Source organism: Mangifera indica, chromosome 1 (genome assembly GCF_011075055.1).
Source record: "Mangifera indica cultivar Alphonso chromosome 1, CATAS_Mindica_2.1, whole genome shotgun sequence".
In the NCBI taxonomy this organism is placed as follows: Eukaryota; Viridiplantae; Streptophyta; class Magnoliopsida; order Sapindales; family Anacardiaceae; genus Mangifera; species Mangifera indica.
The window spans coordinates 21,134,202-21,151,067 of NC_058137.1; the positions used below are offsets into that span (position 1 = coordinate 21,134,202).

Genomic DNA, 16,866 nt, shown 5'->3' on the forward strand with positions numbered 1-16,866 from the left:
ATATTTTATTACTGATAAATCAAATAAAAAAATAAAAAATAAATTATCAAAATAATCTTTAAAAACTGTAACTAAACTACCTTTTAATGTTATTAAATATTGATTTGATAATTTTGGAAATTGCTTTTAAATTCTATACCCCAAGTTGGACCTCATGATTGGGCCAGACTGATATGCCAACGCTTCCCACAGTGGAACAATTATGTGGCCTAACGAAAGACCATACACCGTATCTGCGTGTCATTTGTTTTTCCACGTATTCGGATAAAGCTTCCTCTGCCACCGCCCCCTCTCTTTCTCTTTTCTCTCTCAAACTCTCCCCAACTTTCCTCTCCAAGTTCCCGCTAACCAAACAGCTACAGTGCTACTGATTTTCTCTCTGTTTCATGGCAGTTAAATTACATCATCAGTCCTTCGTTTCTTCCTGGTATTCTCACTTCCTAATTATTTTTAATCCTAATTTCCGTTTATAATTCAGCTTTCTGTCTTCGTTTTTGAATTAATAAGTGAAGTTAGTTGAGTATCGCGTTATGAATTGCTTTTGAAATTCTAATTTTAACTATTAACGATTCACTGTTATTGATTATTTGGAGAGGAATAGTAATAATTTTTTTTCCTGAATTTTCTTTTCTTTTTTTTATTTGAAAAACAATGGGAACATATTATAGTGAATTTAGTGTTTTCTAGAAAATAATTGTTGATTACAATGCTGAACACGTTTTCTATGTTTGTAATACTGAAAAGGTGTTTGAAAAATGGTACCTAACAGCTTGTACTTACTATTCTATTTCTTTTCCGTGACTTTCACACTAGACAAACAGGAGTGTGTTCTTTATAGTGGCTGTTATTTTTATGTAAACCTTGTGAATCAATTCAATATTACAGATTGCTTGTCCGTTGATCATTTTATATGTTGCCTGTAAGCATGTTGTTGTGGTTATAATAGAAAGAAAAAGGCCTTATTCTTTAGTCCTAGTTTGGTGGAAACAAGGTTATGCGAGGGACGTTATGAACATACACGTTGACTAATGGCTTATTTTAGTTATAGAATGGATTAGGGAAACCTAATGAAGGAAATAGAGAAAGAAATAACATGTTATGATGCAAGCTATAAAAGCCCATTGAAGTAGTCTTATAAGACTAAATTGTTTGCTTAAATCCTAGGACTGAGACCACTCTTAATCATAGCTTAATCTTGAAATTGTATTCGCAGTTCGTCAAATCCATGGCTTTCACGAATTTCGATCAGAAAATGTATTTCCTGTAGAAGAGGAGCTGGGTTGGATTACCCGTTTAGTAATTGTGGCAATGCTAGGAAGAGAAACTTTCGGAGACTTTCTATCTTAGAGAAAGGAAATTACAGTCGTAATCACCATTTGGTGGGTTCTAGGAAGAATTTTGTGAACTATTGTAAATCAGGAAAAGCGGGAGATTTCTTGCCCCTTGCATCTTCAGATGACAGTGTAACTGTCAATGGGAGTCCTCAAGCAACTACCAGTACCAATGTTGAGGAAATGAGGGTCAAACTAAAACAATCACTGCAGGGCAAAGATTACTGTGATGGACTTGTTGAATCTTTGCATGATGCAGCCAGAGTCTTCGAGTTGGCTATAAAAGAACAGGGCTCACTGTCCAACTTGGCTTGGCTATCAACAGCTTGGCTGGGTGTAGATCGGAATGCATGGATAAAAACACTCTCTTATCAGGTTTTTCTATAAACTTTTGATACTTATTGTTTCGAATACATTAGGTTTTGGTGCTTCAGAGACAAGCATGCACTGTGTCACATAGTTACTATGTATTATCTACTGATTGTTGGCTATATTTTTTCATTTCATCTCCACAAAGCAGCACATTTTGTTATATGTTTGTCTTAAATAATCCATATGTTGTAATTGAAAGCGTTCAAGTGTTACATCACTTTGTGACTTCCCTGGTAGGGTTTTTTTTTGGAAAAAAAGCATTGCCATTTGGCTGTATTTGTTTATTTGTTTTTCTTGTGGGAAGATATGATTTTCATGTTCTTGTTTTTAGATGACAAAACCTTACCTCAATGTCTCGTATCTGTTATTATGCCATTGATTTGTATGTGGGTCCTAAATTGTAAGAATTTTTTATTCATATTTCTTCTGTTAATTGTTTAGTCTATTACTGTTTGTCTTTGATGTTTTTGTGTCTTGATGCTAGCACTTGGGAAAAAAAAGTGTTTTTTGTTTGGTTATATTTGATTTTGTTTTGTTAGAAAAGAGAAAAAAACTAAGAAAATCTACATTATTCTTTCATGATTTTGAGTCTGACCACATAATCCTTTAAAAGTTTCATACATCTTATATGTTTAATTAGGTGCACTGTAATAGAACTTTAACACTATTATTTATTTATCTATTTTGCTTGTCTTTTTATTCTGCTGTTGGGAATTGATTGTTGATTCTTTGCGCCAATTGACAAGTTAAGGTTTTAACTTATCCATTATTTGCTTTATATGGTTGCAAACATCATAAAATTTATGGAGTTGCATGAATTTCCAGGCTTCTGTATATTCATTATTGCAAGCTGCAAGTGAGATTTCATCCCGGGGTGATGATAGAGACAGGGATATATACGTTTTTGTCCAAAGAAGGTAGTGAATCAATTGTATATGAGGCCATCAGTCCTCATATGTTATTGGCATTTAACATATCAGCCTCTTGTCGGGTTTAGTCTTTTCTCTGTCCAAAACTTTTTCATCATTTATCAGAAACTCTCCTAACAAGAGCTTTTGCTTACTGGCACTTAGTGAGCTCCCTCCTTTTAATGACACAAGAATATGACATGTGTTTCTCTATTTGAATACTGATTCTTATACATATTTTACGTCATTATTACCATTAATTCTTTGTCTTTCTAGGCTCAGTTGTTAGGAAGTTTGATTACGAAGTTTTAGAATTTTGTAATGAGCATCACTGGCATTCACTTTTCATTATCCTAACCCTGGCAGAAACTTGCACTGTGTTAGTCAATGGGACTATCAATTATTTTGTGCACTTATGGGCTATGTTTGTCCCTTTTTTACTTTAAAGTAAAATCCAATTGTAATGTTGATTTTTGTGTTTCTATTTGCTTCTAATTTTATATCATTTGTAGTGTGAGATCCAATTAGTCATTTGATCTGATCAGTTTGATTTTACCATTGCACTACTGCAGCTTATTCCGACAATCTGCTCCTTTAGAGAGCTTAATTAGGGATAAACTGTCGACCAAGCAACCTGAAGCTTATGAGTGGTTTTGGTCTGAGCAAATTCCAGTGGTGGTGGCATCCTTTGTGAATTTTTTTGAAGAGGACCAGTGTTTCACTGCTGCTACTGCTCTGTGCGTTTCTACTTTCATGCTACTTCTTGTTGAAGTTTATAAATTCACTGATGATTGAAAGTTTTTGTGGTAATAATTTTGCTATTATAAATTTGAATTCAGGACTGGGAAAGGCTTGTCCTTGGGATTGGGAAATGCCAGCGACATTTCACTCCTTATGCTTGCATTAACTTGCATTGTTGCAATCTTAAAACTTGGTCCGACCAAAGTTTCTTGCTCTCAGTTCTATTCCATGATCCCAGATATAACTGGTAGATTGATGGACATGTTGATTGATATCATTCCCTTACGCGAAGCTTATTATCTTGTAAAGGATACTGGTCTCGATAGAGAATTTCTTGTCCATTTTGGTCCTCGAGCTTCAACATGTAGAGTGAAAGATGATCGGGGTTCCGAAGAGGTTATTTTTTGGATTGATCTTATACAAAAGCAACTTCAACAAGCTATAGATAGGGAGAAAATATGGTCTAGACTAATGACATCCGAAAGAATTGAGGTTAGTGATATGCTTTTAGAGACCATATGTGTGTTTGTCAACCTTTCAAAACTCAAATGGTGGCTTATTAAATGAAAATTTTGAACTAGGATTTGTTTGATACTAATAATCTCCTAGGACAACATAAGTGTTAGACCTCAATCTAACGTCCTTGAAACATAATTTACTGTAACGAGGAGACTTACTGATTGTCAAAATAATCACTAACATATGTTGTTAGTCATCTTGAAGGAATAATGATTAGGATGTATAGGGAAGAAGAAAAGGGAAAAATAGTAGCAGATAAATAAAGAAGTGTTGTAGCCCCATTCATTCTCTTTTTGTTTTAGGGGTGGATTTGAATTGAGCCAGTTGAGCTCGAATAGGCGTGCAGCTTGATTCAAACTGAATTCAAGTTGGAGTTTCAATTTGGTAGTTCAATTTGAATCTCCCTTTAACGATACTAGTCATCTTGTTGATAATACTATTCATCCTGCTGGCCATGTTATTTATCCTGTTGGGAATACTATTTATCTTGCCAATGACCCCTAACGACATCTTCAACCAGTTCGAATGAGCTCGAGCTCAAACTTGAAGTGGTCATTTAGGATTCAAGCAAAACTCGAGTCAACCCATATTTGAGCTCGGCTTGATTCGACTCGACTCATATTCAACTCTAATTTGTTCACGCATATCAATTTTAATAAAATTCTAGTAAAAAATGTGCATATGTACCATAATGCTTAAATTTGCATACAATCTTTGGATGTTCGCCACCCATTACTTTTCTTCCACTAGTTATATCTCTAAGCTTTGTATATTCTGGTAGGCCTGACTAGGAAAAGAGAACCTAAAAATGTTCTAGAATTGGAAATGGAAACAGAATGTTTCTCCTACGTCCTTTTATTATTTAAATCTTCTTACACCACATGGAAAAGTTAACATAAAAATTACTTTTAAAAAGAAATGGTTAAAATGATAAAATGGCTGGTGACTATGCTGAATTCCTGTACACTTTTGCATGGATCTACTATCAATGCCTTAAATGTGTGGAACCTGTTATCAGGTTTTGGAGAGAGATTTGGCAATATTTGGATTCTTTATTGCCTTAGGTAGAAGTACACAATCCTTTCTATCTGTAAATGGATTTGATGTCATAGACGATCCTCTTGAAGGCTTCATTAGGTAACTTTTGGTATATCACAATTTTTGTTTTCTTTCATGTGTATTGTTGCGTTATATGGTTTTTGTTGGTACTTATTGTCTGGTTCCTTGATGTAGGTACCTTATTGGAGGCAGTGTGTTATACTATCCTCAACTTTCATCAATAAGTTCTTATCAATTGTATGTGGAGGTCAGCATGTATGGTTATTCCCATATCATGAACATGCTTTATGCCAAATTATGGCGACTCATTCTGCTTTTCAATCAACAGGTAGTTTGTGAAGAGCTAGATTGGCTTCCTTTCTATCCTGGTAATACTGGCACCCCAAGACGGTCCCATGGCCACAAAAGTAAACGAGATGGTCCCCCTAATGCTGAAGTTATCCCCCAAGTGTTAGATGTTTGTTCTCACTGGATGCAGAGCTTTATTAAATACAGTAAATGGCTGGAGAACCCTATAAATGTTAAGGCAGCAAAATTCTTGTCTAGAGGGTAATTATGCTTACGGTTCACTATTTATAGAACAATGCAGGATCAAATATAAATAAAGTGATTTTAACAATCTTCTTTCTTTAATGTCTAGGCATAACAAGTTGACGGACTGCATGAAAGAACTTGGCATGTCAAGGTAAGTTGATTTTTCTTCAAAATAATTCTCTCTTTCACTTTCTCTTGTATAGACATAGAATCACTATTTCTTTCAGGGATATGATACTGAGTCAATAATATATCATCTGCATGTGTGAACTGGTCAATTTGATATTGGTTACGCATCAATATTTTACAACTTGGTAGATACTTGAAGAGCTTTAAGAATGCTTTACTAGTTTGGGGGTGGTTGAATTTAACTGCTATGAAAGAGGCAATATGCTGAGAGTTAGAGGAGAGTCCTAGGAAGATTCTAAGAGGCAATGTTGTTCAATAGACACACTTCATTTTGAATTTCATGAACCATTTTTCATTGTGGTGATCTCTTTCTTCTTCTTCTTTTCCCCAAGAGTTCTTATTGTTATTGTTCATTAATTTGCACTCTGTAGTATGGAAAATCTAGTAACTCCCTCTTTTTAAATAAGTGTCGCAATTATAGGAACTTTATGCTTTTTTAATTGTTAGTGCTTTCAGACAATCCTTACTCAGAAAATGTCATGCAGAAGTGAGGTGACAGAGAGAACTGAATCTGGAACTCATCAACCTGCTGAGAAAGATTCAGATTCTTTTGATAAGGTTTTGATCTTTTCCCTTAACAAATATTTTCTTTTGAAAATCTACCATATTTTATAATGACTATGCTGATGTGAAATTCAGAACTTTGTTATGTCTCTTCTGGCTAAAATTTAGCAAGGGATTTCAAAATGTCAATACTAGCTTTCTTGCTGATCAATTAGTCATGAACTGTGCATTATAACCTACTCTTTAAAATAATTCTTGAAATATAGCTTAACTGTTGTGAATTAGCCTAATTGTTTAATCAGATGATGTGTTGCCAAACTATTTGAGGAAATTTTTTTTTCATACATTGTAAATACGAACGTCGCTGATTTGTTGAAATTGTAATTGGAACTTTGGTGTGGTTTTAGGTTTTTATATTGCTTCAATAAATTGATCTGCAGAAATTCTGGATACTTTATGTTAGGAATATAAATAGTCATAAGCAGTTCTGGTAGTAAATACTTATAATTTTTTTTTGTTGGGTAAGAATATGATGCTTATGTTGTAATGTATTGGAAAATACAACTGGAAAAGCACTACCTGCTCTAACTGGGTAGAAGTTGATTGTTGGTTTCTGTATTGATGGTCATACAGGATATACCAGTAGGTAATAAAATCCTTCACAAGCTGACCATCATTGTTTAGCATTTATGCTCGTAGTATCTTCTTTCATCCTTATTTTATACATTTTTTCATGTGCTTTTGCAGATTTTTAGGACCATTTGATGCCATTTTCTCTTTATTATGTGAACTAAGGGTTCACTAGGTTTTGTGACTAGGCATACATTAATTTCCATCTGGAAACAAAATCTTGTTTAAACACTCCGAAATTGAAAGGTCTTGATCAGAAAGTAAGCTACATGAACTGCTGTGTTGGGCTGCTATACCGTATGATGGATTTAATATTATAATAAAGTACTAGTTAATGAACTTTTATCAGTTTTATTTATTTACATATATTTTGATATTAAAATTTGCGTATTGCAATGTGCTATATATTGATAGCCTTTCATGGGGTGTTTAACCTGCATATTTGGGATTATCAATCCTATCATTAGTCCCTCTGCCATGCCTTATATAATTATGTGGTGTTATTTACATTAAATTTTAGGCATTGGAGAGTGTTGAAGAAGCTTTGATGAGACTCGAAAAATTGCTTCAAGAATTGCATTTGGCAAGTTCTACATCTGGAAAAGAGCAGTTGCAAGCTGCTTGTTCTGACCTTGAGAAAATAAGAAAACTTAAGAAAGAGACTGAGTTCCTAGAAGCATCTTTCAGGGCGAAAGCAGCTTCTCTCAAGCAGGTATTAATCACCATTTTTATTTTGCAATCATGCGCCCAAAAACATTATTTATTGGTTTATTTTTCCAGTTGAGACATTCATTTTCTCTTAAAAGTCAATATTAGTTGTACTTCAACAGCAGTCTGTAATCTGTCTATTACATTTATTGCTTTCAGTAGCATGATTTCATCGAATAAATTGCTAATCATATACCTGAAGACCAAGAACCTACTAGGTCCAATACATCCTCTTTAGAAACTTGATGTTGCTATTAATAGTTTGGTTGCTCATGTGACTTTTCCTACACTTTTCAAACTGTGATTCTAAAGACAATTGTCCTCATATCCAAAATTTTAATGCTTCATCCTAATAATTAAGAAAAAATAAAGAGAAAATAGTTTTTCACAAATTTTTCATGGTCATTTATGTGCATTCAATATCTTTTATGAAAAATGACAATATTTCTTATTGCCATTGTTACACTGGTCATCCAGGGAGATGATGACAGTGATTCCCAGTCTTCTATTAGCGGACAGAAAATATACTTGAAGGGCAAAAAGGGAAGTATTAACGTAATTCCGGATAGGGCCAAGAGGTTTGAAGTTTCTGCAGTTGCCAATGTGATTCAATCTTCCTGTTTTGGCCATTGTTTTTATGCCATACTGAACTGCTAATTCTTCTACCTTTTTTATTTTCAGTGAATCTCATGGATTCTGGAGCTTCTTTTTACGCCCTCGCACCAGGAAGCCTGAGCCTAAGTTATCCGTTGTTGATGAATATGTATGATCAGTCTCCTTAACAAGTCATTTAGCATTATTCTCTTTGCAATAATTTTTTCAGTATCATATTATATACTTTTGTAATTATTTTCAAAAGTCTGTTGCCAATTGGATTAGCAGAAATCTTGAAATTCTTGTGTCAGAGCCTCCTAATTGCGGCCTGCATCAATATATAGATCTATCATGAAAAGCAACACCATTGATCTCTTTGTCTGATCTGTGTTGTTGTGGATCCTAGATTATGGATGAAGCTTTCCTATATTGCTACTGTCCATCAAATTCTTAATGTCAACTATCTGCTCAAGTATTAGAATTGATTGTTATTGACTTGCCATTTATCTTAATGTTTTTCATTCGGCCTTTGGAGGTTACTTGCAAATGTTCAGTTCTGCTTTTATTGAATAGGAAACATAATATATATTTGTCTCCAGATATCCTATAATCATCATAGTCTAGATATTGTTAGAGCCTCTTTCCTGATATGTAGTCGTTGAGTCCAAATTCTACATTGTGGATTGACTAATCACTTCAGTTGAAGTTGAGAGAAGCTCTTTTCACATGTAATTTTCTCGGATAAGTCAACAATATATACTTAAGGAAGCCTAGTACTAACTGTACATTGCTTTGGAGTGCTTTAATGAAGTTTTATCAGCTAAAGAAAATTTTCTTCAGTTCATGGCATAATGAATGTTGATGCTGTAGAGAAAACTTTGTTTAATTTTATTTGGTTTGTGAACATTGGTTTATGAAATTCAAATATCATTTTTCTGTTAATATCTGGTGAGCTTTGTTATGAAAATAGCTGGACTGGCTAGTCTGTGCAGGGTAATGAATATATTGATCTGACAACTTCAAACAAAGGTGTTGCAAACTCAGAGTCCAACGAAATTTACCGCTTTGAGGTTCTAAGAAATGAGCTCATAGAACTTAAGAAAAGAGTTCAAAGAAGTGCTGATCAGTCAGAAAATGAGGTATATCCCATAAATTTGAGAAATAAGATTTTTTATACATTGAATTGGTTTTAGTTATATTATTAGAGATGTCACTTTGAACACTATACATTATGAGAAAAGCAAGGAGCTTTTTCTTGTAATATTACACTGTGTTAACATTCATATTATTTTTCAAATTAGCAATATTCTAACATTTTTTTTTATGCATTTCCGTTAATAATAGTCCTTTTGTGAACTTTAAAGAGATTTGACCTAATGGAATATATGCATCACTTATGGTGTCTCTTCTATTTTGATTGAATATTCCTATATGCCAATTAGTTTTGTAAGTTCATTTATGAATTTGCACCTGATAAACAATAAGTTTCAGTTTCACATAATCCTAAAATCCATACACCATGTCACACCTCTTGGGATATTCTACCGATTAATTTATTTGCAATTATATTAATATCATTTATGATTTCCCCCATTATTTGTCTTTCTCAGATAAGCAATTTTTCTCCTTGGCATCTTGGTCTCCCCAATTCTCTGTAGCAGTTGTAACTTAATGAAACCCTTAGGATTTAAATGAGTTATGAGATTGTTAGTCTGCTTCCCTTATTAAGTATAAAGCAATGTGCTCTGATATTCACTAAGACTGGTAGGGAAATATATGATCACTACCAAATTCCTAAGTCTGAAGCATGTGCAGGATCTGGTGATTTATACGGACATAAACTTAGGAGATATATGTACCAAATTGTTGTTTTTTTCCAGTAAGTCATTGTTGTCTTGACACCTAGGTAATGCCCTCTTGATTTGGCCTTAGGCACTGCTATCATTTAAGGAGGGCATATCATCCAAGCAAAAGTTCTGTTACCTTATTTAAAAAAAGTCTGTTAGTGTGAAGGGTAAGAGAAATGCGTATGTACTTTTGACTTAATATTTTTATGATTTTGGCAACCTACTCTAACTACCTAATTATAATTTTTCCCTTTGTAGGATATCAAGATTATGAATGATGGTGCTAACCACACTACTGATGAAGCTAGAGACACTCAATCAGTCCAGGTTGAGAAGAATGAAAATATCATTGAAAAATCAATTGACAAACTAAAAGAAACTAGCACGGTATGCATAACATACGAATTTCTACCTATCAAAAGATGATTGTTGTCTGATAGTGATATTGTGGTTTTAGCTTTTAAAACTGAAATAGATAATCGTGCTAAATGCATTGGGGAACTGGACTATGAAAAGAAGAGGTGGAAACTCTGAAAACCATTTGTTGACACCCCATAATTTTCATGCCCATTAACGCATCCATCAATGCAAATATTGTGCTTGTTCCATCTTTTAGGAACCCTGAGATGAGTGTTTGCTTTTATTAAGCTTTATTCCTTTGGTGAGGAGATCATTGAGAATTGAGCCTTAACCTATCCACATATGGGCACTTTATTTGATGTTTTGTGTTGATTATTCATCAAGTTGATCTCTGAATTTAGAGTTTTCTGGGTCTTAACCTTCAGCGTCTATTCTTAGATGTGTCTGCTGTGAATCAATGAGCAGGATATCTGGCAAGGAACTCAGCTTCTGGCTATTGATGTTGCTGCTGCGACAGGGTTGCTTAGGAGGGCACTGGTTGGAGATGAATTGACAGAGAAAGAAAAGCAAGCTCTCCGGCGAACTCTCACTGACTTAGCTTCTGTAGTACCTATCGGTGTTTTAATGCTTCTGCCGGTAAAATTCATATTCTCATTATTTTTCTTCTGCTTATAATCATTCTTTGTCCTCAAATTCTCTTTAGTTGCTGTGTCATGATTCATTATTCTAAATCTTAACCCTGGTTATTTGAGTTTACTATTCTCTTCATATTTAAGCAAACAAAAGGACCATATTAACCCATTAATGTGATTACAATTTATCAATGTTTTTAAAACTGGAGCGGTGATCAAATCGGTTGTCTCACTGATTTTTGGTTTGATTTGTTTAACTGGAGAATCAACCGGTTCAGTTTATTATCAAATTATAATGAATAGATTTTGCTTAAAAATTTGTAAAAAATAAAATCAATCAAGATACTCACACCTACGAAAATTAGAACATATCCGTTTTAAGGAGTAACAATTATTCATTTGATTTTAATGAAACAAGTAAAATAAAAAAGTCTCAATTTTATAATACAAAAAAAAAAATATAATTCTATAAATTATTGTCTATAGAAGATATTTTAATAGATATGAGATTTTTTTCTTCTTTTTTATTTTATTTTTCCTTAGAAACCTTTAAAAATTCATCCAATCTAATAAAAAATAATCAAATTACTAAAAAATAATTAAAATTCAAAATTTTGGTCAAACTTGGTCAAATTCGGTTTTTGACCGGTTCAACTGGTCAAACCCAGTTTTGACCGGATTTGATCGAGTCAATTAAAAAAATAGTATTTTTATATCAACCGGACCGGACTTGGAGCCAGTTCTCGGTTCAACAGGTTGAATCGGCCAGTTCTCGGTTCAACAGGTTGAACCGGCCAATCCGATCCGGTTTTAAAATCATTACAATTTATGTGTTAAATTACGGTTCTTTTACCTATCTGCTTGGGTTCTCAAACGAAGTTCTTAGATCTTAATAATTTGGGATGTTGAACTGTCTAATATTGCTTTAAACACCTCATGAAAGGCAGATTTAGACAAGTTTCATTCTGGTGGGTCTTTAGGTTCTTGATGATTATACTTATTTAGAATTAGCTTATCTAAATGCCACACACCACATCCTGCCCTTTTGGTCTATTAACTTTTGTTACATGGCTGTAATAGGGCCTGTTGTACAGTTCCTTAATTGATGGGTACTTTAGTTTCTTAATGCTAAAGCATTAAAATAGTATACAAAAATGAATTTATGTATAAAGTTCTAATTTAGTTGTGTGCCAATCTATGCAAAAAATGTATAATCGAGGAAACTCTATTTTTACTTTACAGTCTCTTAACCATTGATCATTATGACATAATCTGAAGGAAACCTTTGTGCCTCAGGTTACTGCAGTTGGTCACGCAGCCATGTTGGCTGCTATTCAGAGATATGTGCCAGCTCTGGTATGCATTTTCGCCATGGCAGCTCTTTTGTTGAAATTCTTTGAAACTTCATGTCCATACATCACAAAGCCATTTGTGTTGTTCAAACAGATACCTTCCACATATGGACCAGAAAGGTTGGATCTCCTGAGGCAGCTTGAGAAAGTTAAGGAAATGGAAACCAGGGAAGTGGACCCCGATGAAAATGTATGAGAAGCACTGGCGCAGTTTGTTGCAATACATCCCTAAAATTGAATCAAACCCAATACGAGGTAATTTTTCTACCTAGGTGAAATTGCTTTGTTTTAAATTCCATGGGTAATAGGTAAAAATAGAGAAGCTCATTCCATTTATAGTCACCAATGGCTGTAGTCTGGGGGAGCATTAGCAGGAGTGCCTGGCTCACAATTGAACGAGGGGTGACTGTTGCTCCTGAACCTTCCTGTTTTCATTTCTCATCTGTTTGATTGCATCTGAAATGAAATGATTGTTGAGGGGCTCAGCTCCGAGCATTGTGTAGATTCTTAATTTCCTTTTAGAGAGTAGAATGCTATAAAATTTATGTGAGGGAAATGATAGATCGTACATCTTTGAAGTTATATCTTCATTCCACCAACGGTCGTTGTTGAAGATTAGGATATCTGCTCCAATCCATTCTTTTGGAAAACCAGTTGTAACTTGTAGACCCTAATGGTCCTTGGAACTTCATGAGATGAGTTCTGCAGTGGGCGACTGATGAGGACTAGGAAAGGTAGTCTGTAATATTACTGTCATATCATATTCATGATGCATATAGAGAAAGCCCTTATGATTAGTTATGGGTTTTCCATTTTCTTCATATGTTGTAGACTTGTTGGGAACTGCTTGTGCAGGCATGCATATGAAGGACTCCCATTGGTCTCTTCCAATGCCATTTCCACTTGGTTCCTAAAGATCACTGGCATTGAACCTAGAATTTGAAGGAAGAAAGCAAATAGAATATTTAGAGATGATCAAAAGAGGAAGATGAATTGCATTTTCTGCCTATGAACACAATTTGAATCCAGCACAGGAAATGATATTTAATCATCCGTGGCAGAATTTTCAGTTCACAGGAGCCCTATTATGATTCAAAGTAATTTGCTTGATAGAGATACCAACCAAAACATGACCTTTTTGTATACCAAAAGGTCATGTTTGAACTGAATGGAAAGGAAAACCAAAGCAGGCAAAATATTAGGGTCTTCCAGCATGATTACAGTTCAGTTTTACTAGGAAGTTTTTGTACAGGAGATGTTTCATCTGATTGCCACAGCTTTCAACAGGCATCCTATGAACACAAACATTAACATTTCTACCGACGATGCAGTGATTGCTTCAACTTCAACTGCTCCAGGAATGACAAACAAACCATTAATCAGCAACAACACAACTTTTCAGAGTCTGAATCTTTCCTCTACAATGCCATTGGCAAGCCTTCCTTGCCTTTCAAAAACTACCGGGGATTGTGAACGAAGCACATTGTCCACACAAAACCGTGTCTCACCATCTCAACTTCCTCACATTCTGGCCATCACCTCTGGACTCTGCTAGCCTCGACTTCAAAATGCTCCCAGACACCATAGGAGGCCGCTCATGAGCCACATTGCCTTGATCTTGTGAAAGACGTGTTGGACTAGCATATACTCTGGAAGTTCCCATCTGAGAAATGGATGAAAACTGGTCCCTAAGACCTTTTGCTGATTTAAACCCGTGTAATTCATCTCCATAACCTTTTACTTGGGCTTGCTTCCCTGGTTCAGCCGGTCTTCCCCACTGTAAGTCATCTCCTGAATTTTGGAGCCTTTCAGCTTGGATTCCCCAATCAACTCCATCTGATATGCTCCGCTGCAATGAAGTGTTCCTTCTAGGTGCTTTGCCAGAGGTAGACTTCCTCCCCTTGATTGCCTCTTCGTCAAATGGAGGCAGTCTTGTATCATGAGTAGCTCCAGGATCATAAGCCCACTTGTAGCTCTTATTATTATCCATATTTAATTCAATGGAATGTAGATCACTTTCAGCCGAGTCTTCTTCACACTCTACTCCATCGTCTACTTCTCCATCATCCTCATTTTCTTCATTCTGATGAGAACCGAAATGGGTTCTGCTTAAATAGGCTGCAATCTCCTCATTGGTTGGTTGGTTTACAGAAAGACGCCCTTTTTCTTTTACCTTTTTGGTTCCTGTAAAAGCTTCAAGTTGATCCCTCATTTTATCAATGGCAGCATTCTTTTCTTCAAGTTGATAATTAGCCCCTGCGAGTTTCATTTGAGCTCTCTCTTCACGCAATACATCAGCTAACTGCATCATTTCCCTTTCTATCTCAACCTCTTCATGAACTACAGCAGATTCTCCCTTAAGTTCTTCCACTTCAGATTGATCATCACCAATGCCTTTGGCTATCTTGTCACATACTTGTTCAATAAACACTCTTGCCTTCTTCTCACTCTCAAGTTCTTTCACTGCCTTAAGAAATGATGCTTTAGTCTCAGCCAGCTCTTTGCCTAGCTTCTTGTTCAAGCTTTCAAACCGTCTCCTCAACTTCCTTTCTACCTCAAGTTCCCCCACAATAGACTCAATAGCGGCCTCAACCACTTCCTGCTCCTTGCTTTTCCATGTTGCCTTTTCTTCAGCAAAACACCTTATTAGATGGTTTATCTCATTCTGGTTGGAGCGCTGTTCCTGGATAACCTGATTAACTTGGAAGCGTGCTCTTTCTAGCTCGGCATGTAAGGCTGAGATAAGGGACATGCTTGAAGAAGGCTGATCTTCTCGACCACACATGCGGTTAATAATTTTGAGTAGCTCTTTAGATGTCATCAACGCATTGCTAGCATCCTTCAAACGGTTCTTAACTCCAACAGTTGATCCATTAGGAGTCTGGGCTGGAGATCTTGTCTCAATCTGCTTCATTCAACAAAGAGATTAGAACACTTATCCATACGTAAGTTTCCAAATAAAAGGTAGACAAGATCTGCTTAGCTCACATTTCAGAATATAACTTTAAATTTTAGAACTCTACAATCTAAGTTTAATCCTCGAAAAAATAACATTCAAGAGCTAAATATCATCCTTTCAAAGACACAGTTACCTCCATCAAACTGGCATTGCTAACAGAATCCAATGCTCTCCCATTGTGTTCCATAAATCTAAGTATTTGAGAAACGGATGACCCTCTTTGATGGCGACTACCCATTCCAGATCGATCTATCCTCTACAAAAACACAATTAATTTCACAAAATCAATAACCTCGATCCAACACCCCATTGACAGCAAAAGACAACAATAACAAACATAATTCTGTTGCATCCCATTGTACTGTGACTGGCCCCTGCAATTCCAACCATTTGACTGATTTTATGTTAATAGAAACCAAGGTTTATTTGACATATATCATCAACTTAAATAACCACACAAACCATACCCAATTACTCTTCCCATAACAAAAACAACCACCTATGTAGATCCAAAAGATCATTGGTGTTCTGTCAAATCTACAGTAGAAAACATGACCTTAATATAGCACAGAATTGACAATATCACTATGAGATTATTTTATTTGATGTCAACATCAAGGATTTGAGATTTTAAAACTTTTGAAAGAGTTTGTCATGTTAAAGAAATCAAACCACCCCCATCAAATCTTCAGTGAGATGACAATCCAAATCACTATGAAATTAAACTACTTTCTTTCCAATATCACCTAAACCCAGAAAAACTAAAACTTTAAAAACCCAACCAAACAAAAATTTAAAAGCAAACCCACCTCAGAAACTGGACTATGAGAAGGATCCGACAAATGCGGAGGCAAAGAACCCGAATGCAAAGACCTCGCCGCTGCCCTTTCTTTCTCTCTCGCTCTCGCCTCTCTTCTCAATCTCCTCTCATCAAACTCACCACCGCCATTCTCTTTGATTTTCGGCGACGGCATCTCGTTCATTTCCCACAAAGTAGCCGCCAACTTCCTCACGGAGACCTGCTGCTGCAACTGCTGTTTCCCTTTTCCGCCGCCGCTGCCGCTTCCACTTTCACCGTTCGAGTCAATGGTGCGTAATGCGGGCTTGGAAGAAAACTTCCGCATCAGTCTCCATGCGGGCACTGGTGTACTGGATCCCCCCCTTTTCCCAATCAGAATCGCGCGCTTAGATCGATTATTCTGAACGATTGATGATGAAGTCGAGGAAAGCGAAGATGAAGAGCCACGTTTTCGGATTTTCCCAGGAAGAAAATTTGAGTTGTTTTGTCTTAACATTATTGAAACTTAGATCTAAAACGCGACGCAAACATGAAGAAGAAAGAGGTGGACAAAATTAATGAGTGAATTGGAAAAGGCATGATTTTTCGTTGTGCGGAGAAGACTAGAGGTTAAAGAAGGGGGACAAGAAAAATGAGGAAATTGAGGTGAATCGAGAAGGGTTTGATGGCTTCCACTAGTCACAGGTACAGACTGTACACTGTGTAAAGAAAAGAGTAAAGAGAGTAGGAGGAGTATGGGAATCAGAGATGGTCGAGATCATGTGAGATTAACACGTGGCTTTTTGTTATTTGTTCAACTGTTCAAAGCAAGGATTTTTTTTTTTTTTG

At 35.7% G+C, this 16,866-nt stretch overlaps 2 protein-coding genes across 8 annotated transcripts; one reads left to right on the plus strand and one right to left on the minus strand.

Annotated features, from left to right (window-relative positions):
• Positions 1-246: 246 nt before the first annotated feature.
• LOC123225988 lies at positions 247-13,354 on the plus strand. 7 transcript variants are annotated; one of them, XR_006504237.1, is made up of 19 exons: positions 251-427; positions 1,214-1,706; positions 2,529-2,620; positions 3,184-3,348; positions 3,451-3,844; positions 4,890-5,008; positions 5,105-5,177; positions 5,259-5,479; positions 5,571-5,615; positions 6,139-6,211; positions 7,308-7,499; positions 7,973-8,073; positions 8,177-8,258; positions 9,073-9,228; positions 10,195-10,323; positions 10,762-10,932; positions 12,225-12,284; positions 12,375-12,535; positions 13,136-13,354. XR_006504237.1 is itself a non-coding variant. In XM_044650410.1 (18 exons), the coding sequence occupies exons 1-18, from the start codon at positions 387-389 to the stop codon at positions 12,474-12,476; spliced, it is 2,706 nt and encodes a 901-aa protein (XP_044506345.1). In that variant the 5' UTR covers positions 250-386; the 3' UTR covers positions 12,477-12,782. The 7 variants fall into 7 exon arrangements, 4 of the variants coding, with proteins under 4 accessions (XP_044506361.1, XP_044506345.1, XP_044506330.1 ...); XR_006504235.1 differs by lacking the exon at positions 13,136-13,354 and adding an exon at positions 12,620-12,782; XR_006504241.1 differs by lacking the exon at positions 13,136-13,354 and adding an exon at positions 12,636-12,782.
• A 97-nt stretch (positions 13,355-13,451) lies between these two features.
• Positions 13,452-16,828, minus strand: LOC123226014. Its single transcript, XM_044650440.1, has 3 exons — positions 16,049-16,828; positions 15,373-15,495; positions 13,452-15,185 (listed from the first exon to the last, which is right to left on the minus strand). The coding sequence occupies exons 1-3, from the start codon at positions 16,532-16,534 to the stop codon at positions 13,785-13,787; spliced, it is 2,010 nt and encodes a 669-aa protein (XP_044506375.1). The 5' UTR covers positions 16,535-16,828; the 3' UTR covers positions 13,452-13,784.
• Positions 16,829-16,866: the final 38 nt, after the last annotated feature.

Coding starts and splice junctions, on each gene's coding strand:
- LOC123225988 (XM_044650395.1), top strand. CDS start 387: ATGGCAGTTAAATTACATCATCAGTCCTTCGTTTCTTCCTG. Junction 5,178..5,258: donor CTTATCAATTGTATGTGGAG/GTCAGCATGTAT, acceptor TTCAATCAACAG/GTAGTTTGTGAAGAGCTAGA. Junction 5,480..5,570: donor GCAAAATTCTTGTCTAGAGG/GTAATTATGCTT, acceptor TTTAATGTCTAG/GCATAACAAGTTGACGGACT.
- LOC123226014 (XM_044650440.1), bottom strand. CDS start 16,534: ATGTTAAGACAAAACAACTCAAATTTTCTTCCTGGGAAAATCCGAAAA. Junction 15,496..16,048: donor CTCATAGTCCAGTTTCTGAG/GTGGGTTTGCTT, acceptor GTGTTTTTGTAG/AGGATAGATCGATCTGGAAT. Junction 15,186..15,372: donor GCAATGCCAGTTTGATGGAG/GTAACTGTGTCT, acceptor TGAATGAAGCAG/ATTGAGACAAGATCTCCAGC.